The sequence below is a fragment of the Vombatus ursinus genome, unplaced genomic scaffold (assembly GCF_900497805.2).
Source record: "Vombatus ursinus unplaced genomic scaffold, bare-nosed wombat genome assembly UNPS02014778.1, whole genome shotgun sequence".
NCBI lineage: Eukaryota > Metazoa > Chordata > Mammalia > Diprotodontia > Vombatidae > Vombatus > Vombatus ursinus.
The window spans coordinates 20,446,578-20,470,982 of NW_020954556.1; the positions used below are offsets into that span (position 1 = coordinate 20,446,578).

Sequence of the window (24,405 nt, forward strand, 5' to 3'; positions counted from 1 at the left end):
CCCCCCCCCCCAAGATATATAAAGAATTCAGTAAACTTTAAAGCTCTTTAAAAACATGGTATAGAGCCTTAACTGGCTCTAGAGAGGACTGCCCATCAACTCCCAACTCTGATGCTAGTTTGACCCTGGACAAATCTTTTAAATTTCCCTGAGAATCATTTTCCTGGTAAGTAAAATAAGGGAGTTTAACTAAAAAGCCTATAAGGTCTTTTCTAGGTTTGATACTAATAACAAAAGTTATTATTGTTATTATTACTATTCCTAGCTCCTGCTTACCTTTCTATCTCACTCTATTCTACTTTATCCGCCACGTGCTCTTGTCATACTGAACTAACTACTTGCCACATGGTCATTCGTTTAAATGCCTTTGTTCAAGCCATTCCTTATTCTTGAAATACTTTTTCCCTAATCCCTATTTGTTGAAATCCTTTTTGTCCTTGGAAGTTTGGGCTTGAATTTTGTCTTTTCTATTCATTGAACCTTCCCTAATTCATCTCTCCTCACTCCCAGACAGGTTCTCTCCTTTATATGATCCTTGTTTGTACACCTTGTTTGTGCCTCTCTAGACACTTAGATCCTTCCACTTTTCATTTTTCATTATTGTTATTTATGTCTTATATCCCACTAAAGTGTAGCCTCTTTGAGGGCTAGAACCTCTGAAGAATCTATATACTTTTTTTGCCTTCCCTACTTACTTCCCCTACCTCCCCTCAGAGTAGAGTAATAATGTGGGCCTTGAAAATAGAGAAATAACAGATGATCTTGAATTGAATTCTGGCTCTGTTGCTTTACCACTTGTGTGGTCTTAGGCACATTCCTTATTCTCTCTGGGCCTCAGTTTCTTCACCTACAAAATGTGGAGGTTGCACTAGATGACCTTTATAAGCCCTTCCAGTTTTAAATGATACGGATTTTGTGCTTTGAGATGCCTAACTCTGCTTTCAAGGAGTTGGTAATCTTCTATCCAAACAGCACCTTCATGGGCTCCAGATAACTTCCAGAAGCCCACTTCCTTCTCTTACCATATTCCAACTGCCTTGAATTGAAGCAAGACCATATATTAATGAAGGAAACAGCATGGCACAGGGGACAGAGTGATGATCCTGTAGGGACAGGACCTAAGTTTGAATTCCATCTCTATTACTTACTACCTGTGTTACCTTGACCAAGTCTTGTACCCTTTCTGACTGTCCTTTTTCTCATCTATCCAATGAAGGAGTTGAACCAGATGACTTCAAAGGCTCCTCCCAGCACTAGATTTTATGAATTACAATTTCAGAAACAATGCATATGGTTAAAGGTATATATAAATAAGTATATTGTCTTAGGAAGATTCTGAAGCTCACCCAGAAGGATAAGATACCAGACACTAAGGTCCTTTCTTGAACTAAACTGCCGAACATTCAAACTCTACTGCAGAGAGGACAACTCTGATTAGCTGGCCACGTTGTTCAAATGTCAAACATATGCCTGTCAAAAAGATTATTTTATGGAGAACTCACATAGGGCAAGCACTCACATGGTGGTCAGAAGAAGTGATACAAGGACACTCTCAAGGTCTCTCTTAAGAACTTTGGAATTAATTGTGTGACATGGGAGACACTGGCACAGAACCGTCCAGCACGGTGTGCCTTCATCAGAGAAGGGGGTGTGCTCTATGAGCAAAGCAGAATTGAGGTAGCACAAAAGAAATTCGAGATGCACAAATTTAGAGAATCCACCCCAGATGTTTGCGTAGATTGTTTGTGCCCAGCCTCTGGCAGAGCATCCCAAGCTTGTGTTGATCTGATCAGTCACTTGACTCTAACATAGTGATATCATTTTGGTCCTCTTTGAGGACAATCATAAGGACAAACTTGTTGGCCCTAATCCCTCTGGAACAAAAAATAATAATGTAATAATAGCTAGTATTGAAAGGAACATTCTTTGTTTGGACTGACACTCTATTTAATGAGGCAAAATTCAAGACAAAGAGAATTAAAAGGAGTTTATTACAAGTATGTCAATTTGATGGTTTGATCACTGGAGATCAGGAGGGGCTTCAAAGTGGGACCAGCTTTTATTGGCAATGAGATAGAGACAATTAAATAAGTCCACGTCAGCAAAAGAGGTTGGGTCTTTGCATCTCGGTGCCTCCCCAAGGTAGCAAGTATGTGACAATTTAAAGGTACATGCTACAGGTAGGAGGTAACTTGACTCTGGGACAAAAATCAGGGGACTGGGTGACATCTCCCCCCAACACTGATTGATATTCAGGTCTTGTAACAATGGATCACTGAGTCAGCATAACTTTCAATACTAGCATTTATGTAGTACTTTAAGGTTTGCAGAACACTTTCCAAATATTATCTCATTTGATCATTACAATAACCTAGGAGGTAGGTGTTATTATTACTTCCATTTTACAGATGAGGACACTGAGGCAGACAGAGGCTAACTTGGCCTGGGTCACATAGCTGGTAATTGTCTGAGGCTGAACTCTTCCTGACTAAAGGTCTACGACTTTCTCCACCCTGCCACTTCTCTGCTCCTTAAGAGCCATATGAATTTACTCTGCATTTTAGAGTTATTATCTGCAGTGTCTAATGGACGTTCCAGGGTAGCCTCCTAGGATAATCGGATAGAGTTAGCTGGGACCGTGGAATCCTCATATTGCCCTTTCCTCCCATCCACAATTATCACGTTAGCAATTCAACAAACATTCTTCAAGCACTTCCTCTGGGCCACCTAAGGTGCTAAGCGCCCCAGTTAAAAAAGAAAAAAATGAAATCATCTCTGTCCTCATGGAGCTTTTATGCTCTTGGGAGAAAACATGTGCATAACCAAGTAAATACAAAGTAAAATTTGAAGAAAGAGACTGGGGAGAGAGTAAAAGCTTTCAGTAGGAAGTGATACCAAATTGAGAAAGGTAAGGATTCTCAGAGGCTGAACTGAGAAGTGACTGCTTTCTAGATAAAGACTTGCCCATTTCAGGAAACGATTGGAATCTCATTGCTCTGGCCAAGTGACCTTCGTGTTTTTGCCCCGACAGGTTTTTATTTTTAAGGCCAGATAGATTGACTCCTAGTTCATCTGTACAAGGTATTCCTGATCTAGCCCTATCTTCTCCCCAGACTCCAAGAACATTGGAGTGCTTCAGTCAGGCATTAATCTTTCTAATGTTCGTTTTGGAGAGTTACTTGAGTTCAAAAGGTAGTTTTGTGCACCCTAATTCATAGTCTCAGATTAGAAGGAAGAAGTCTTCAATGTCAGGTTTAAAAAAAAGTAACTAAACTTTTTAAAGTAGTCATTACCTTGTAAGTAACCAACTCTGGTCCCCTAGCCAAAGGAATGAAAGGGAAAGGGGCCCTGCTAATCACAGAAATAAGGGTCTGTTGTTGTTGTTTTTGTAAATAGTATTTTATTTTTCCTAATTACATGTAAAGATAGTTTTCAACGTTCTTTTTTTATAAGATCTTGAGTTCCAAATTTTTCTCCTTCCCTCCTTCCTTCCCCTCCCCAAGACAGTAAGCAATCTGATATAGGTTATACATGTGCAATCATGTTAAACATATTTCCACATTAATCATGTTGTGAAAGAAGAATCAGAACAAAAAGGAAAAACCATGAGAATGGGAAAAAAAAGTGAAAATAGTATGTTTTGATCTGCATTTAGATTCCATAGTTCTTTCTCTGGATGTGGATAGCATTTTTTATCATGAGTCTTTTGGAATTGTCTTGGGTCATTATATTACCGAGAAAAGCTAAGTCTGTCACAGTTGATCGTTGTACAATGTTGCTGTTAATGTGTACGTTGTTCTCCTGGTTCTGCTTGTTCCACTCAGTATCATTTCATGTAAGTCTTTCCAGGTTTTTCTGGAATTCATCTGCTCATCATTTCTTACAGCACAATAGTATTCCATTACATTCATATACCACAGCTCATTCAGCCATCCCCCAATTGATGGGTATCCCCTAAATTTCCAATTCTTTGCCACCACAAAAAGAGTTGCTATAAATATTTTTATACATGTAGGTCCTTTCCCTTTTTTATAATCTCTTTGAGATACAGACCTAGTAGTGGTATTGCTGGATCAAAGGATCTGCATAGTTTGATTGCCCTGTGCACATAATTTCAAATTGTTCTGCAGAATGGTTGGATCAGTTCACAACTCTACCAACAATGCATTAGTGTCCCAGTTTTCCCACAACTTCTCCAACATTTACCAGGAAATAAAGTTTTTAAAGATAGTTTTTCCATCCCCTCAAAAACTCATTAAGCCATCTTGAAAGAAAGGGATACCCCATCTTCACACAATTATGTCTTAGTTTTTCTTTATTAATGGGCCTACCACTATTCTTTGCACGTAGTAGGTCTAGGATAAATGCTCATTAAATTGTCATGCTGTCCTTCAACTCAAATCGACCACGTAGTCTGTCCATTCTCCTCTTCTGTTTACCATTATAATATAGCATTACGATATAATTTCAAAGATTATGGTTTTATATGAATTACATCTTAAGATGTCCATTTCCTTGTTTGTTTGGTTTTTTGAGGCAGTTGGGGTTAAATGACTTGCCTAGGGTCACACAGCTAGTAATTGTCTGAGGCCAGATTTGAATTTAGGTTCTCCTGACTTCATGGCTGGTGCCTTATCCACATTTTCTTGTAGTAATAATAATAACAATTACTCATTTTAAGTAACTTTTAAAGGTTTACAGAATACATTGTGGCCATTATCTCATTTAATCTTTACAACACCTCTATGAAGTAGATACTATTAGTTTCTCCCCATTTTACAGATGGTGGAAAGTGAGGCTCAGGTTAAGTGACTTGCCCAAAGTCATGTAGCTAGTAAATGTCTGAGGTGCAATATGACTCTGTCTTTCCTGACTCCAAGTGAAGAACTCTTAACACCTTACTGTCATCAGCAAGTGAAATATAATTTCTTTTTTTGGGGGGGGCACTAGGCAATAGTGTTAAGAGACTGGCCCAGGATCACACAGCTAGTGTCAAGTGTCTGAAGCCGGATTTGAACTCAGGTCCTCCTAACTTAAGGGCCAGTGCTCTATGCACTGCACCACCTGGCTGCCCCAATATAATTTCTTAAATTGCAGGAAAGAATGGATTAATTGAGGAACTACTCCTACAAATGGTTAATCTTTATTTTCACAAATACATGAGAATTTTTATGAACTTCAGTCAGGACAGATAGCACTTGATTACATTAGCTTACTTTGGGGACTGCTCTTACTTTACCTACTATGTGTAAAAAAAATAGGGTTTTTGTTTATTTGTTTGTTTTTTACATTTCAATAATTAATTTATTTTTAGTTTTCAACATTCACTTCCATAAGATTTTGAGTTCCAAATTTTCTCCCCATCTTGTCCCTCCCCCAACCCCAAGATGGTGTGCATTCTGCATACCCCTTCACCTAATCTTCCTTCCCTTCTATCTCCCCCCCCTTCTCTAATCCCCTTCCCCTTCTATTTTCCTGTAGGGCAGGACAGATTTCTATACTCCATTGCCTGTATATCTTATTTCCCAGTTGCACGTGAAAACAATTTTTAACTTTTGTTTTTAAAACTTTGGGTTTCCAATTTTCTCCCTTTCTCCCTCCCCACCCACCCTCATTGAGAAGGCAAGCAGCTCAATACAGGTTATACATGTGTAATCATGTAGAACCCTTCCATAGTAGTCATGTTGTGAAAAACTAACTGTATTTCCCTTCATCCTATCCCGCCTCCTGTTTATTCTATTCTCTCTTTTGACCCTGTCCCTCCTCAGAAGTGTTTGCTTTTGATTATTCCCTCCCCCAATTTGCCCTCCCCTCTATCAACCCCCTGCTCTCTTGTCCCCTTCCCCCCTTATTTTCCTGTAGGGTAACATAGATTTCCATACCCCATTGTGTATGTTATTCCTTCCTTAAGCCAAATCCTATGAGAATAAGATTCACTCATTCCCTCTCACCTTCCCCCATTTCCCCTCCACTGTAAAAGCCTTTTCTTGTCTGTTTCATGTGAGATAATTTACCCCCATGCTACTTTTCCCTTTCTCCTTCTCCCAGTATAATCCTCTCTCATCCCTTAATTTTATTTTCCAGATACCACTCCTTCATCTTCAACTCACCCTGTGCCATCTATCTATCTATCTATCTATCTATCTATCTATCTATCTGTCTGTCTGTCTGTCTGTCTGTCTGTCTGTCTGTCTGTCTGTCTGTCTATCTATCTATCTATCTATCTATCTATCTATCTATCTATCTATCTATAATTTTCCCCCTCTAACTACCCTAATACTGACAACAGTCTCATGGGTTACAAATACCATCTTTCCATGTAGGAATATAAACAGTTCAACCTTAATAAGTCCCTTATGATTTGTCTTTCCTGTTTACCTCCTCATGCTTCTCTTGAGTCTTGTATTTGAAAGTCAGATTTTCTATTCAGCTCTGGTCTTTTCATCAAGAATGCTTGAAAGTCCTCCATTTCACTGAATGTCAATTTTTTTCTCCCTGAAGGATTATACTCAGTTTTGCTGGGTAGGTGATTCTTGGCTGTAATCCTATCTCCTTTGACCTCTGGAATATTATATTCCAAGCCCTCTGGTCCCTTAATATAGAAGCTGCTAAATCTTGTGTTATCCTGATTGTGTTTCCACAATATTTGAATTGTTTCTTTCTGGCTGCTTGCACTATTTTCTCCTTGACCTGAGAACTCTGGAATTTGGTGACAATACTCCTAGGAGTTTTCTTTTGGGGATCTCTTTCAGGAGGTGATCGGTGGATTCTTTCCATTTCTATTTTACCCTCTGGTTCTAGAATATCAGGGCAGTTTTCCTTGATAATATCTTGAAAGATGATGTCTAGACTCTTTGTTTGATCATGGCTTTCAGATAGTCTAATAATTTTTAAATTATCTCTCCTGGATCTATTTTCCAGGTCAGTTGTTTTTCCAATGAGATAGTTCACATTGTCTTCTAAAGTGAGCTTTTGGACCTCCTTTTCCACTTGGCCAATTCTGCTTTTTAAGGCATTCTTCTCCTCATTGGCTTTTTGAACCTCTTTTGCCATTTGGGTTAGTCTCTTTTTTAAAGTGTTATTTTCTTCAGTATTTTTTGGGGTCTCCTTTAGCAAGCTGTTGACTTGTTTTTCGTGATTTTCTTGCATCACTCTCATTTCTCTTCCCAGTTTTTCCTCTACTTCTCTTACTTGCTTCTCAAAATCCTTTCTGAGTTCTTTCATGGCCTGGGACCAATTCATATCTTTCTTGGAGGCTTTGGATGTAGGAGCTTTGACTTTGTTGTCTTCTTCTGGTTGTATGTTTTGATCTTCTTTGTCACCAAAGAAAGATTCTATGGTCTGACTTTTTTTGTGCAATTTGCTCATGATCCCAGCCAATTTCTTGAGTTTTAAACTTTTTGTTAAGGTAGGGGTCTGCTTCCAGTATGGAGAATGTACTGTCCCAAGCTTTGGGGGTTTGGGGCAGCTATATTCAGAGATATTTCTAGGGATCTGTAAGTTTTCAGTTCTTTCAGGGTGGTATGATCAAGGGTGAGGTGTTTACTTCTTTCCAGGCCTGTCCTCTGTTCTATGAGTGACCACAAGCACTCTTTTGTTCCTTGGAACTGTGAGGAGGATTCCCTCTCCACCGCCACCACAAGCTCCACCACGCCAGCACTCTTCCTCACCCCAGGACTGCCACCCAGAACCGTGACCCAGATCCAAGCAGGGGCAAAGCAAGAGAATCCTGCCTCAGCACCACAAAGAGATCCCTGCAATCCCCCTCTGAGCAGCCACTCTTCCCCCTCCATCTGTGGGCCAAGGAGCTCTGGAAGCAGCCGCCACCCTGGGGCTGTGCTGGGACTAGGGCTGGGACCAAGCTTCTCTTTCACTGTGGTCAGATCTTTCCTACTGACCTTCTGAGTTGTCTTTGGTGTTTGTGGTTTGAGAAGTCTAGAAACTGCCACAGCTGCCTGTGATTCAGCCCCCTGAGGCCTGCTCCAGATTTGCTGAGGCCTGGTCTTTGCCTGTACCATCCCACACTGAACTGCACTTCTCCCCCAGCCCAGCACAACAGAGCTTTCCAATCAACCATCCAGGTTTTCTTGGGCTGGAAATTTGTTTCACTCTGTCTTTTTATGGGTTCTACTGCTTTATAATTTGTTTACAGTCATTTTTTACAGGTATTTGGAGGGGTTTGGGGGAGAGCTCAAGCAAATCACTGCTTTTACTTCACCATCTTGGCTCTGCCCCTAAAAAATTGTTGTTCAGACATTGTTCTTTCTAAGTCACTTGACTTTCTGTATATTTAGGAAAGAAAAGGAGGTACAGTAAAGGCTGCCTCAGGTTTTAATGCAGCTGAAGATGCCCAGAAACTGAGGAAGGCCATGAAAGGATTTGGTAAGTAGATAGCCTACCTAATGCATGGCATGGTAAAAATTTATATAAATTTATGTTTTGCAAGCAACCTAACTCCTATGGTAATTTAATGCTTTTAAAATAGAAGTTGTGTCTCTTTTGACAATCCAGGTAAGCCTTAAGATGGATCAGTACATAAAAAGTTAGACTCTGTAAAACAAATAGGATCAGGAATAATTGCTCTAGGAAAAGATTCTTTTCTTTTCTTTTCTTTTTTTTGGCCAGGCAATGGGGTTAAGTGACTTGCTCAGGGTCACACAGCTAATAAGTATCAAGTGTCTGAGGCCAGATTTGAACTCAAGTCCTCCTGACTCCAGGGCCAGAGCTCTATCCCCTGTGACACCGAGCTGCCCCAAAAAGATTCTTTTCAAAAGAACAACCACTACTCCTGCCTGGTCCCTGCCCAAAAATTTTTTTAAATTATTTTAAGATTTTTTTTGGTAGACTGGAGGGTACTGGAGCTGTGATTTCATCCTTGTAGGGAGCACTTTGGGAGGAATGTCCCCTCCCCACACAGATCACAAAACCTACTCTACAAGGTTCTTAATGTTGAATCCTCAGAACTCCTTGGCAGGTCAGGGGATAGATAGATTTCAGGGGTCCATATACTTTGGGTAAAAAAAATACATCTTTATTTTCACAAACCTATAGCATTTAACATTTCCTTTAATTATGAATTAAAAAAAAAAACAATGTTATTCTGAGAAGAGATTAATTGATTTCACCAGACTGCCAGATGGGTCCAGGATATAAAAAACCCTTCAGAAACTGTGTCTTGGAGGGATTCCTCTAGGCACTGAGATGTTGTGACGTGGCCTGCGTCACATAACCAGTGTGTATCAGTGTGAACCCTGGTCTTTTTGACTCCTAAAGTCAGCTCTGTATCCTCTACTGTCCCTCAAAATCTGATTGTAATTACAAAAAATTTCTATTACAACTTTTCATATATGTATATGATTTGTAGGATGTAATTTCTGTGTTGTCCCCATTTTGGTGGTAGACCTAGAGGACCAATGATACCATTGTGGGGCTTATTAGAATTTTGCATGAAATATTATGTAAAAATACGCAGTTAGTTGCAAAGTCAGTGTAGACATATGCAGAGAATCAGTTTGGGATGGATAGTTTTCAGAGTATTCGATTGTATGTCAGTGAAGGTGGAAAATGGCACATAGCTCTCCTATTGGGAACCTTGGAGAGGGAGATGTGTCATATGCAAGGTATGCAGAGTCGGTGGGATGATGATGATGATAGCATTTTTATCACACTTAAAAACGTGCAAAGTTTTTCAAATAGTGTCTCATTTTGTCCTCACAACGACTCCGGTAAGTAGGTGCTATTATCACCCCAATTCTACAATTGCAGCAACTGAGACTAGGGGGATTGAGTGATTTGCTCAGAGTCATCTATTTAGTGTCTGAGGTATAATTTAAACTTGGGTCTTCTGACTTCAACCCTACCCCTCCATCTGCTGTGCCACCTCGCTCGCTGCCTCATGTCCAGCCAAGGAGGGCATAGGTCTGTGTCCCTGCACTTGAGGGAGCCTCTGGAGATTCTCTGTGATCATCTTAGAGTAGAGTTTTAGCCAGATGAGACCTGAGAGGAAGTGTGGTACAGTGGAAGGAGCTTTCTCTGGGCTTAGAGTTGCAAGACCAGGTTTCAAATTTTGCCTGTCACTTACGTATCTTGTGTAACCTTGAGGAAGTCACTTCTCTTCTGAGCCTTAGTCCTCTCCTGTACAATGAAGGAATTGGATTAAATGATGTCTAACCTCCCTTTCAGATCTAAATCCTATAATGTTGTTGTTGAGTTGTTTTTCACTCATGTCTGACTTTTAATAACCCCATTTAGGGTTATCTTGGCAAAGGTACTAGAGTGGTTTGCCATTTCCTTTTCCAGCTCATTTTACAGATGAGGAAATTGAGGCACACAAGGTTAAATGACTTGCCCAGGGTTATACAGCTGACAAGTATCTGAGGCCAGGTTTGAACTCAGGAAGATGAATCTTCCTGACTCCAGGCTTGGCACTCTATCCAGTGCACCACCCAGCTGCCCTCAAATCCTATAATACTAAAAGACAAAGTGCTATTTAAATGTTATTATTATTAATTATTATTTTTTTTGGCTAGGCAATGGGGTTAAATGACTTGCCGAGGGTCACACAGCTAGTAAGTGTTATATAGGAGCTAGCTGCTCCTCCATATTTCTTTATATAACTCATTTCATGCCAGGTACTGAGGATACAACAGAAAAAAAAAAAAGAAATAGTCCTTGGTCTCAAGGACTCAAGGATTATATTCTATTGGGGATCATTCCATTCTTCCCCAAATGCTGGACTTCTAGGTTATTTCCAGCTATCTTTGCTATTGACACATAACTTCTCAGTTCCCCTACCAATCTTTAAAACTATATAAGTTGCAGAGAAGCTTTTATTCTGCATTTGAGGAAACTTCCTCATTTGGAGTTTCCTATACCATAAAATCATAGGTCTAAATCAAAATAAAAATCTTTGTTGTTATAGATAATGGAGGTAGGAATATATTTATGTCATTGGTTTTTTTTTTCTTTTTAATTACATCCTTAACATATATTCCCATGATTGGATTGCTAGGTCAAAAGGTAGGGCTAGGTTCTTTTATGTTTATGGTATGTTGTCATGTTGCTCTCCAAAAACATTGCACTGTACTGCAGTTTCCCTAGCAATGTGTAGTGTACATGTTTTCCCCTTCAAACACTGAGTTTTGCCACTTATAATGAGTTTTGCCAGTTTGACGAGAGTAGAGTACAATTTCAGTGACAACGGGAGATGGTCTTTCAAAAGAGAAATCAGGGAAATACAAGGTGATATTACAACAGGGGAGCTTTTTTCCCCGTTTTAAAATTTTTTCCTCACAGGATCATTTTGATTTGGAAAGAGACAAGAAGGATGACATGCCTTGGAGGCAAGGAGAATGACCAGCAGTAATTCAGTTTGTTATTATAAAAAAAAAAAACACAACTTCCCCACTTGCCTCACTAAACTTAATTTTATAACTTTAGTGACCATAGTATGAACCAGGGTTTTGTGTTTACCATATCTTCTATCTCCGCCAACAATCTCTCTATTATTTTTTCCTTCAGGTACAGATGAAGATGCCATCATTAATGTTCTTGCCTACCGTAGCGTGTCACAGCGCCAGGAAATAAAAATAGCTTATAAGTCAACCATCGGAAGGGTAAGTCACAGTTGAGTTTGCCATACTGGGGTGTTAATGGAACCACTAGAGATCAGGGGTTTGTCTGGACCACACCAGTAGGGTTGCTTTACTTTAAATGAACAAACGAATGAATGAATAAACAAAAGGATGAATGAATGAACCTCTTTCCCCTTGCCAGTTTAAGATGCTGGTTTTGATGAACTTTCTATCCACTGGTATTCTTTCTCCACAATGTCTCCCCTGCTCTGAGGGCTGCTTGGTTCTCATGTCTTAAGGCTGGTACTGGCTTGTGTATCCTTAGCCCTACCATCCTCACCACATACACTGCCCCAGGGAAGTGCCCTCTCTGAGCAGACTGGGCTTTCTGAGCATGGTTCCCATGGTGGCTAAGTATGGGAGATGACGTCTTATTCTCCTGCTACTCTCAGTTCGATTTTTCTGGAGTTGATTTAATTGTTGAGGCTAAAACAATGTTTAAAATGTTTTTGTTTTAAACGGGCATTTAAAAACTATTATTTAGGGACATCATTCTGACTCATACATTGTAGTGTCCTTCCCTTTAGTGACACCCAGAGTATTAACCATTGTTCCCAGCCTATCAAATCCTCCCTACATCAGACTTGTTTGAGTTCATGTTTCAGATTTGATTCAGAATTGCATCCCATTTTTTTTTTTTTGGTCAATTGATTGCATCCAACTCTTTGTGACACCATTTGGGGTTTTCTTGGCAAAGATACTAGAGTGATTATCATTTCCTTCTCCAGCTTATTTTACAGATAAGGAAACTGAGACAGAGTTAAGTGACTTGGCTAGGTTCACAACAGCTGCTAAGTGTCTGAGGCCAACTTTGAACTCAAGTCCTCCTGATTCCAGGGCTGGCACTCTCTCTAAGTCGCCTCGCTGCCCCATCCTCTTCATAGGCTTTTTATCATTCCAAGAAGTGGCATGCACTGGAATATGAGGTTTGGGCAACTATTGCTTAGGGACAGTGGGAAGAGCCTAGAATTTGGAGTCAGAAGGTCCAGGCTTCAAGCCTGACTCCGTCACTTGTCTCCTTGGACAAGTCACTTTATAGATTTATAGCTGGAAAGGACCTCAGAGTGAATCTAATCTAATGTTTTCATCTTACAGATGAGGAATTTTGAGCTGGGGAGATGAAATGACTTGCTCCAGATCACACAGGTGGCAAATTGTGGAGCCAAGATTCGAACCTAAGCCCTCTAATTCCAAATCCAATGCTTTTCCAACTTTATCATACTTGATCTGCCTGGGCCTCAGTTCCCTCATAAGTAGAATAATCAGATCAAAGTAGGTGAGCTCTAAGGTTCCTTCTAGCTCGAAATCCTTTAATCTGCCCAGAATGTGCAGAATCTGTTTTTTTCTTACATTACAAATATTTTATTATATTTTGAATAGGTCCTAAAAATTCAAAGGTTATTCACTCAAAATTATGCCCCCTCCTTTTTTTTTTTTTTAACATATGTTCCTTATCCCATAAGTGTATGTATAATCTGAGTGGTTTTGAATAAGGGATAAGGTATGAAGTGAGAATTTAAATTGATTTTCCACTGATACTATCTTTGCCAGGTTTTAAAATTATGATCCTATTTACTTTATTAAAAATGTCAACTTTTAACAAAGCCTTTGATTTCTTTCTATGTTTAGGAATAATCTGTATTAGTTTAGGATTGTATCTTTGAAAATTTGGAAAAATTTACCTTTCATCCCATCTGGATGTGATAAATGTGTTGAATCATGTTTTCTAACGGAATAATCACTGCTGGCTTACTTCATATTTACTTCTATATTGGTCTTTACTATTTCTCCTTTTTTCTGTCTTCCTTTGTGTTACGCCTTTGTTCCTTATCTAATGCTTTTGGAGATAGATAATTGAATTACCTTTCTTTTTCCTTGTTATTAGATACGCTCATATATAAATTTGCCCATAAGAATTGTTTTGCCAATATTCCATAGATTTTGATATGTGGTTAGGATTATCTTTTTAAAAACCATTTTGTTTTAATCAGCCAACATCTGCCTTCTGACTCTCCCACCCCATCTCTCGCCACATTGAGAAGAGGGGAAAAACACAACCCATTACACACACATACAGTCAATCAAAACAAATTTCTGTACTAGCGGTATCAAAAAAATGAATTTGTCTCACTTTGCATCCTGAGTCTTTTACCTTTCTCTCAGGAGGTGGGTAACATGTTTCATCAATATGCCTTTGGAATCCTGGTTGGTCATTACTCTGATAAGAGTTCAGCACCATCATATTTATATATTATGACTTGCTCAGCCGTTCCTCCCTCTATTGGCACTTCCTCAGATTCCCATCCTTTGCTACCTCTAAAAGAGCCCTAAATATTTTTATATGGCCTTGGAGTTTGTTTTACTTAGGACTCATCCCTGCCTCTTCAAATTCACCACACTCTAATTGCCCCTTTCCTTTCTCCGCTTTCCCTTCTATTTTCCTATTGAATGAAATAGATTTTTGAATCCAAGTCTGTGTGTTTATTCTGTCATCATTATCTTTTGATGAGAATAATAGCTAGTATTAATAATGATATCATTATCTTATTTAAATTAAATTATATTTAAATGTTTCATTATTCATTAAATGTCTTCAAGTTTATTAAATTTTGGAGTTCCCCCCATTTTCCATGTAGCCTTATACCTTTTATTCATGTTATTGTTACTTATAATTTTGTTTCATTATAATCTATAAATACAGTATGCATAATTTTGGCCTTTTCATATTTACCAGGGCCATTTCTATGAATAGGCGTATGAGCTATTGTAGTGAAAGTTCTGAGTGTTCTTGAAAAGAATTTGTGCTCCCTTCTTTTTCCATTCATTTCTCTGTTATTGAGAGGCAGCCTAGCTGCAACCTGGAGGGGTTGTTGAATTAATTTTGCCCCACTTTCTGTACCCCTGCAGGATTTGATCGATGACTTGAAGTCAGAACTGAGTGGGAACTTCGAGAAAGTGATTGTGGGAATGATGATGCCCACCGTGATGTATGACGTGACTGAGCTGAGAAGAGCCATGAAGGTTTGCATTCATCCCTGCAGTGAGCAGCTTTTGTTTCCTACCTTCAGGAAGGCCATGTGGGCATTTTATTCATAATGCTTACCAATAAAAGCCTTCAAGTATATTCGAGGAGAAAACTCTAGTGTGGGAGTGGTTAGTTTTCTAACTTTTGATAGTTGTAAAATATGTTATCAAATCAGTAAAAAAAAAATTACTTTTTTCTAAAAAGTTACAGATTAGAAGAGACATGGAAATTATTTAGTCTAACTCCTGCTATTATGGATCCTCTCATGAGAATGTTCTTCTTTTCTTTTTTAAAAACATTTCATTTGTTTTAATCAGGCACTGTAGGGATACTTTGATGAAAGCAATGGAGTCATCCTTATAATTCAGTAGTGACAGTGACAGGGTCTGTTTCTGCCTTTGGCATATTTCTGGAAGTATTTTGGTTATTTTAGCTTTGTTGCAATCTCATTTAAGGCCTGTCATTTTGTGATTGTGTAGCAATACCTGCAAGTATGGAACTGGTAGAAAAAGGTTCTCACTTGTCCTCAGCATGATACAAATATCATTCATAGAGGAGAATGAACTTGCTGAGTTCTAGCCCAGGGGGGTGCCCTTTTCTTTTTAACCCAAACTGTCATTTTTTTTTTTACTAATTTATTTTTAGTTTTTCAGCGTTCACTTCCATAAGTTTTTCATTTTTAGATTTTCTCCCCATCCTTCTCCTCTCCCCTCCCCAAGAGGGCATGCAATCTGATATAGGTCATACATATACATTCCTATTAAACATATTTTCACATTAGTCATGTTGTAAAGAAGACTTAGGACCAATAGGAGGAACCACAAGAAAGAAGAAACAAAACAAAACAGAAGAAAAAAAAAAGAGCATATACTATGCTTCGATCTACATTCAAACTACATAGTTCTTTCTCTGGATGTAGATAGCATTTTCCATTATGAGACTTTTGGAGATGTCTTAGATCCTTGCATTGCTGAGAAGAGCTAAGTCTATCAAAGTTAGTCATTGCACAAGGTGGCTGTTACTGTGTACAATGTTCTCCTGGTTCTGCTCATTTCACTCAGCATCAGTCCATACAAGTCTTTCCAGGTTTTTCTGAAGTCTGCTTGCTCATCATTTCTTATAGCACAATAATATTCCATTACATTCATATACCACAACTTGTTCAGCCATTCCTCAATTGATGGGCATCCGCTCAATTTCCAATTCTTTGCCACCACAGAAAGAGATGCTATAAATATTTTAGTACATATGGGTCCCTTTCCCATTTTTATGATCTCTTTGTGATATAGCCCTAGCCATTTTTATAGCCCTTTGGGCATAGTGCCAAATTGCTCTCCAAAATGGTTGGATCAATTCACAACTCCACCAACAATGTATTAATGTTCCAATTTTCCTACATCTTCTCCAACATTTATCATTTTGTCATGTTAGCCAACCTGATAGTTGTGATGTGGTACCTCAAAGTTGTTTTGATTTGCATTTCTCTAATCAATAGTGATTTAGACCATTTTTTCATATGACTATAGATAGCTTTAATTTCTTCATCTGAAAACTGCCTGCTCAAATCCTTTGACCCTTTATCAACTGGGGAATGACATGTATTCTTATAAATTTGGCTTAGTTCTCTATATATTTTAGAAATGAGGCCCTTATCAGAGACACTGGTTGTAAAGATTTTTTTCCCCAGTTTTCTGCTTCCCTCCTAATCTTGGTTGCATTGGCTTTGTTTATGCAAAAACTTTTCAATTTAATGTAATCAAAATGATACACTTTGCATTTTATAATGTTTTCTATCTCTATCCCTTGTTTGGTCGTAAATTCTTCTGTTCTCCGTAAATCTGACAGGTTAAACTATTCCTTGCTTTCCTAGTTTACTTATAGTATCAGCCTTTATATCTAAATCCCAAACTGTCATTTCAATAATGTAACTTTTGCCTGATATAGAAGGCTCTCTCTATCAATGTAGACCAGTACCTGATTGATAACTAACATAGTCTTAGAGGGTTGCCTGGGGTCTCTGAGAAGTGAAGTAAGTTCCCCAGAGTCACACAGCCAGTATGTGTCCAGGTTAGGACTGGAACCCAAGTCTTCTGGACACCAAAGCTGGCTCTCTATCTACTATCCTATATTGTGTTTCTGGTTAGGTAATTTTGAATAACCTAGTCTATAATTCAAATACCTTTATCATTATTAGCATCTTTCTCCCAGCCGCTATCCTCAGGGTGGCTTTCAGAACACATAGGTTCTAGTTATGTAGCCATGGATAAATCACTTTACTTTCCTAAGCCTGAGTTCCCCCCCTTCCCCCACCCAAAGCAGGTTATTCTCTAAGTTCCCCTTTATCCACATTAATCTATTATCTAATTAAACAATTATTGTGTGTCTGCCATGTATAAGGCACTGTACTAGGCACTGGGAATAAAAAATGGCATGATATTCAGATCCTGCTCTCAAAGACTTATGAGGAAACTTGGAGAATGGTTAGGAGAAACCAAGCTAACAGGAGGGTCCTCAAGAACAGAGACTGGGCCTCATACACCTTTGTTTCCACAGAGCACTAGATGGAGTCAGAAACACCTGAGTTCAAATCCTGACTCAGACTCACTTCCTTGTTGTATTCCCCTGGACAAATCACTTAACCTCTTTTATCTCCAGTCACTTCATCTGTAAAATGGGGATAATAATGGCGTCTACCTCACAGGGTTATTGTGAGAATCAAATGAGATAAAGTATGTAAAGCATGATATATCTGTTGGCTATTACAGTGGATATAGCTCCTTCATAAAATGATGCAGTTGAATTAGATGGTTTCAATGGTCTATATCAGTTCTAGATCTATGATTTTATGTTCCATTTCTTCATCTGTAAATTGAAGAGGGTCTGACTCATTAGTCTTTAAGTTTCCTTTAGCTCTAATACTGTATGGTTCTATGTTCTAAGATCATGGGATCATAGATTTATGGCTAGAAGGAACCTTAAGAATGGACTTGTGGTCCAACTCTTTCATTTCACAGGTAATAAAACTGAGGCAGAGAGGTTAAAAGACCCAGGGTCGCATAGTGAAATCCTAAGGGGAGCTTTGAACCCAGGTCTCCCTGAGTTCACGCCCTATCCATTATGACGGTGATGTCAAACTCAAATAGAAATGGATCCCTTGGGCCACATATTGACTTAGAAAACCACAAATTGACATTATCTATGTATTTTTATTTATTTTATTAAACATTTCCTAATTACATTTTAATCAGGCTCATGTTGCACTCAGGAGTTGGCTGGTGGCCATGAATTTGACACCTGGGCATTACACCATGATATGATCTCTTTAACTCCAATATTTTAAGATTCCATGTTCAGTTTCTTCCTCAGTAAAATGAGGGAGTTGGATTAGATGCATTTCTGATGTCTCCTCCAGCTTTATGTTCTATGACTCGATGAGATGTTTGAGGATCAGAGATGCATTTGAATTTTGGATGACTCCATTCAGAGTTAGAAAGCCCCATTGACAATTCTTCCTTCTATTTTTGTTTGATTAGTCAATTAATAGAATATCAGCATCTCTTATGTTCTTCAGATTTGTCAACTGTCTTACAGCTTACCTATTCTCTGGATTGTTGATTTAGGGTGCTGGCACAGATGAAGGCTGCTTAATTGAAATTTTGGCTTCCCGGACCCCAGCGGAGATCCGACAGATCAATATGACTTACCAACAACGTAAGTAGCTCAATTAAGGTTTTGCTATAATCTGAGACTAGAGACTACCTGTGGAGACTTGTATACTATGAGCCTTTCTTCATAGAATCACAGAGCTGGAAGGGACCTTGAGGGATCATCTGATCTCATCATTTTTTCGCAAGCAATTTAGTGTTTAAAAAACTCTCCAGAACTGAATGCTGTCCTTAGGTGGAGACTCATAAATCTACTCAGCTTATTTTAAGGTTTATATCCCACCAAAAGTTTAGAAGTTATTCCTTATTTCAAAGTGAAAGCTAAAATTAATTCAAGAAACATTTAAGTGCCTACTCTGTGTAAGGCATTGTGCCAAGTGCTACCTTAGGAGGTGATGGTTATTAACATGACCAGGTATACTGTTGAAGAGAATCTCTTTGGAGTAGAGGTTGTACCAGATGACTACCAAGGTCCTTTCCAGATCTGGAATTCTGTGTCTCTGTAAAGAGGGACTGAACTAGGATGGCTATAGCAGAAGTGGAAAGGGGGGAGGGAAGGATGGCAAATATGAAATGAACAGGTTTTGGCTACTGATTGGCTATAGAAGACAAAGGGGAAGAAAGATGCCCTTAATGGAGTCAGCCTTAGAGGCGGCCATGTAGCACAGTAAATAGAGGGCTGGGCCTGGAGTCAGGAAGACCTGTGTTCAAATCTAGCCTCAGACATTTACTAGCTGTATGACCCTGGGCAAGTCACTTAACCTCTGTTTCCCTCGGTTTCATCATCTGTAAAATGGAGTCTCACTGGGTTGCTGTGAAGATCAAATAAGATAGTATTTGTAAAATGCTTAGTATAGTGCCTGGCACATAATAGGCACTATATAAATGCTAGCTATTATTATTATTATTGTTAGATATTGTGATACTATCAATAGACAAAGGCAAGTTGGGTAGCAATTATATTACAAATAATTGCTTAATAAATGCTCACTGAGTTGAATTGGGGGATAGGTTTTGAGGAAAACATGATGAGTTCAGTTTTAGAAATGATGAATTTGAAATTCATCTGACAGGATGACAGCTGACAGGAACTGTTTTTGTTTTTCATCTTTGTATCCTTAGCTCTCAACAGAGAGCTTTATATGTGACGTACTTCAAACAAACAAACAAACAAACAAACAAACAGACAAAGGTTTGTTAAGCTGATTTGAAGAAAGCTTTCAGAACTTTTTGAATAAGCCCAGCCAAAAATCACAGTAGGATTCTTGGAAATATCCTTTGGTAGTTGTCTCCTGCAATGCCCCTCAGTATTGCCTGTAAGAAAATTCTCTGGTGACTTAATTCTGTTGATTTACTCGACAAATAATGGGCTAGAGTCAGCATTGAAGCCAAAATGGTGAAAAAGTAATTCCCAGGATCAGATTCACTGAGTGTCTGAATCATCTCCCACAGTGAGGCTCCACAGGAGAATATAGACACTCCTCCTACCTTCTCAGTAGGACCTGGGGGAATTCCCCTCCTCCTCCTCCTCCCTCCACCCCCTCCCCATTATGAATTGAAACATCTTTTCATTTACACTAGAAACCAATGAATCAAGTTGATCTATATTACTTGGCCAAAAATTAATATTGTGGGTTTTTTAAATTGTTATGATAATTAGACTATTTCAGAAGATAGGTTGGGTATGAAGACGATATATGTCCCTGGGATGGCAAAGAAACTGTTTCGGTGGTTGTTTTTGTTTTTGTTTTTTTCTCATTTCTAATACGTGACTAATACTGACTTTTTTTTTTTTTTGGTAGAATATGGCAGAACTCTTGAAGATGACATTTGTTCAGATACTTCTTTCATGTTCCAGAGAGTACTTGTTTCTCTTTCAGCAGTAAGTCAAATACTTGAAATTTGGCAAGGGATACAATTTTGATTGGAGAGGATACATTTCTATAGAGATACTCTTCCCAAATGGGTGAGCCAAGTGTGAAATATTATTTAATAATACTTAAAAGTTATCCTGATGACTAATTATGCCATGGAAATAACTCTGGATTCTCTAATACAATGTAAGCTCCATGAGGGCAGGGATTGTTTTCATTTTTGTCGTTACTGGTCCCAGAACTTGGCAACTTAGTAATATTGAGTCATCCACAGATTAGCCTAACTATGTCCAGAGAATCCTGTTACCAAAGAGCTATTTACCAGGATATTATTTTTTTCTGGCTCTAGCTACTGACAAAATCAATGTACTGGGAGGGATACTAGCTTTAGTCAGAGGACTGGGCGTCAGTCAGTGATGGCTCCCCTAATTATTACTTATGTGTTCACTGGCAATCCTTTCATCTCTGTGGGCCTCAGGTTTCTACCCTATAAAAGGGGAGAGTTAGAGTAGATGACCATTAAGATTCTTTCAAGCCCTAAATCATATTATCCTATAAATGGTTGTATGGGTCAGATAAGAGAGTGCCTATACTGAATAAATCTGAATAAATTATGGCTTCTTTATGAATTGAATTAAGTACCATTTGAAGAGACAGAGATGTATCAGTAGACAATAAACTCTAACCCTTCATTGGCCTTCTAGCTTTCTTTTTAACAACAAGCAAGTCATGGCAGAATCTACTGAAGAGAGCTGAGTTTGTCTTGCCTTTTCCATTACTTACCTATGTGACCTTACATCTTCTTATGCTTCTGTTTCCTCATCTGTAAAATGAGGATTATACCTGTCCTACAGGGCAATGAGGTTCCCCACCTCTGGGTTAAACTATCCTTACTTTTGAGGAGCTGCCTTGTATTCACAGAATGATAGAATCTTTCTGTAGATAAAAAAGAGAGGTTAGACTTAAGTTGCCATTCATGCTAGGTTTGTTGATGTACTACTGTAGGTGGCTGAGCCTAGTGGCTTGCTTGAGCTCATCAGTTCTGAACTGCAGCAGGGATGAAACAGCTTAGGTGTCTGCCCTAAATCTGGTACCACTAGATCCAGGTGAGCTCCTGGACACAGGGCCACCAGGCTGCCTGAGGAGGGGTAAACTGGCCCAGCTAGAAAATGGAGCAGGTCCAAACTCCTGTGCCAATGAGCAGTGGCTACTGTGCTTCCAGTCTGAGTGAGATAGGAAGACCCAGTCTCAACAAATAAAATTAAACTACAGGTCAGCCCTCTATTCATCTTTCTAAAAACTCCCTTAGAGCTCTCATTCATTCTCTTAGCTTCAGCTATCACCTCTGATAGCTGATGACTCCCATAGTCATATATTTTGCTATGACCTCTCTCTGGATTTTTAGACCTGTATTGATAACTCTCTGATGGACCTTGATGTTTTACTAGCAACTCAAACTTAACTTCCCCAAGATTGAACTTACCATCTTTCCACTTTAAACAGTTGCTTTGATTTCCATATCTCTGTTCTTAATGCCATCATTCTTCTTAAAACTCAAAGTGGAAACTTTGGCATCTTCTTTGACTTTTCTTTCTCCTTTGCCCAACCAATCAACAAGTTCTATTCATTATTTTTTTTTTAAAAAATATCTCTCATATTCATTTCTTCTCCATTCCTGGTACCCATTTTCTATTCCAAAAGCCTACTGTTAGCCTCCTTTTAGTTCCTCTTCACCTTAATCTATCTGTACATTAGTTAATCTTCCTGAAACTCATTCCTTCAGCTCATTTTCCTACTCCTGAAAGCCTTTAATGGCTTCTCATTGCCTTCAGGACAGAATGTAAACTCCTTGTTTGACCATAATTTGCCTTCGCATCATTCTCTCCTTTTGCCTCCATCCATGAACTAGTGTCCTTATTTTCTAAGTGTAATTTATACTTTTTTGAGTTCCATTTTGTTCATACCATTTCCCCATTTTAGAATGCTCTCCTCTCCTTCTGGCCTACCTGTCCTTCGAGGCCGAGCTGAAATCTTATCTCTTTGTTCAGAGGATCACCATTCTAGATCCAACAAAGATCTTAAAAGACATTTAGTCCAATTTCCCTCATTTTACAGTCGAAGAAACTGGGGCCCAGTTAGGGGGAAGTAATTACCCTAGGTAATAGGGTAACAGTAAGGTAATAGTAATAGTAAGTAACAGAGTTAGGATTTTAACTTGGGTCCTCTGACTCCAAATCAACCTTCCTGGACCTGAGTTTCCTCATCTGTAAAATAAGGAGGTTGGACTAGATAACTTCTGAGAGCCCTTCCAGCTCTGTATCTCTGAGCCTATGATCTTTGAAACTTCCCTTCCTTCTCTTTTACTCTTCATGTTGCTCATTTGGTATTTCTCACTTACTTGGGTCATTAATTATCTTCTCGTGTGTCATCTCTCCTAGTAGACTGTCAGATCCTTGAAGTAAAGGACTATGGCTTATATTTAAAACAAAATCCCCAGGAGTGTTTGACACTGCTTTACACACGTATCTATTCCATAAATACTATCCAGATCTTTGGACAACTTAACTTCACATCTAAGAAAAGGTGTTGGGTTGGATGATTTCCAGGATCCCTTCTAGCTTTCACTGCTATGATAAATGACCCTGAGAATCCAAGAGGACAGATCAGTATAAGATGATCCAGTCTGCGGGCTTTTATGAAAACCTGCTTCAATAATAATAGTTGTTTTCTTTTGTTTTCAGGCAGGAAGAGATGAAGGAAATTACCTAGATGATGACCTTGTGAAGCAGGATGCTCAGGTTGGCAACTCTCTGCCTTTTCTCCATATGTGTGACTGGTGGCATGAATAATTTTGTTTGCTTCTTTTTTACCCTCTGTGAAGTAGACAGAGACAGTTTTTTTGTCCAGTGTTTAGCATAGTGCTTGGCACATAGTAAGGTCTAGAATAGATAAATTTTATTGGTTAATTGATTGCTGGGTAATTTTCACTTACTTCAGTGAGAAGCTGTGGTATGGGAAGTTGCCTTCAGACCAAAAACATGGAGGAAGGGAAAAGTATTTAAACTGATTAGCAGCTAGATGTCACAGTGCCTGGAGTCAAGAAGACCTGAGCCTCACGTTCAAAGCTAGTGCACTTATTAACTGTGTGACCCTGGGCAAATCACTTAACCTCAACTTGCCTCAGTTTCCTCAACTGTGAAATGGTAATGATAACAGCACCCACTTCCTAGGATTCTTGTAAAGATCAAGTGAGATAATATTTGTAAAATGCTTAGCATAGTGGCTGGCACTAAGTAGGTACTAATGCTTATTCCCTTTCCCTTCCCCCTGATTAAACAAATTTCTCAAATTCAGGTGTGAATTTTTGCTGCTTCAAAGCTGCTGACAGTTGTGCCTGTTAGCTCTGGCATTTGGTTGACTATTTATGAAAGGCAATGAACAAATGTATTTTGGGTTTTTTTTTATGTTTTTGTTTTGTTTTGTTTTTTAGTGGTGAGGCAATTGGGGTTAAGTGATTTGCCTAGAGTCACACAGCTAGTGAGTGTTACGTGTCTGAGATCAGATTTGAACTCAGGTCTTCCTGACTCCAAGGCTAGTGGTACAAATGTATTTTTAATTGATAAATTTTCAAGCTAAAAGAAAATCTGGAGGTCTTATATGCAATGGTGGTGGTTGAAAGTGTTTGAGTGATTCTCTCAGTACCAGAGGACAGAGTTAGAAATACTGTGGAGAAGTTAAAGGAAGACAAATTTTGGCTTATTATAAGGAAGAACTTCTTCAAGCATTTCATAGGGAATAGGGACTGGAATTGTGATTTCATTGGTATAGAGAATACTTGAATGAGGAAATTCCTTCTCCCAAGGTGGATCTGTACCTTCTTTACTGACTTGTGGTCTTAAGAGAGTTGCACTAAGAGGCTGATTGTCTTGCCTAGTATCACACAGCTATTAGGTGTCAGAGGTAGGACTTGAACCCAGGCCTTCCTTCCTCCAAATCCCAGTTCTCCATCTTCTGTACCATACTACCTCCCAAGCTGCTCCAAAATGGACAGTGATGCCTTAGAAGGTAGTAAGCATCTCATTGGAAGTGTTCAGACAGAAGTTAGGGGAATGCCAACTTAATAGAAACTATGCAAAGCGGATTCTTGCATCAGGTAATTAGGTTGCAGTGGATGACTGTTAAAGTCTCTTCAATTTTTAAAATTGTAT

General features: G+C 38.9%; 1 protein-coding gene across 1 annotated transcript in view; it reads left to right on the forward strand.

Annotated features, from left to right (window-relative positions):
• Positions 1–24,405, forward strand: part of ANXA4 (annexin A4) — a gene marked incomplete at its 5' end in the record, with an annotated part of 53,105 nt that overhangs the window by 13,087 nt on the left and 15,613 nt on the right. Inside the window, 6 exons of the mRNA XM_027865312.1 lie at positions 8,295–8,382; positions 11,521–11,615; positions 14,541–14,654; positions 18,279–18,369; positions 20,126–20,205; positions 22,939–22,995. Coding sequence (XP_027721113.1) covers positions 8,295–8,382; positions 11,521–11,615; positions 14,541–14,654; positions 18,279–18,369; positions 20,126–20,205; positions 22,939–22,995 — 525 coding nt within the window. The remainder of the gene's footprint in view (positions 1–8,294; positions 8,383–11,520; positions 11,616–14,540; positions 14,655–18,278; positions 18,370–20,125; positions 20,206–22,938; positions 22,996–24,405) is intronic.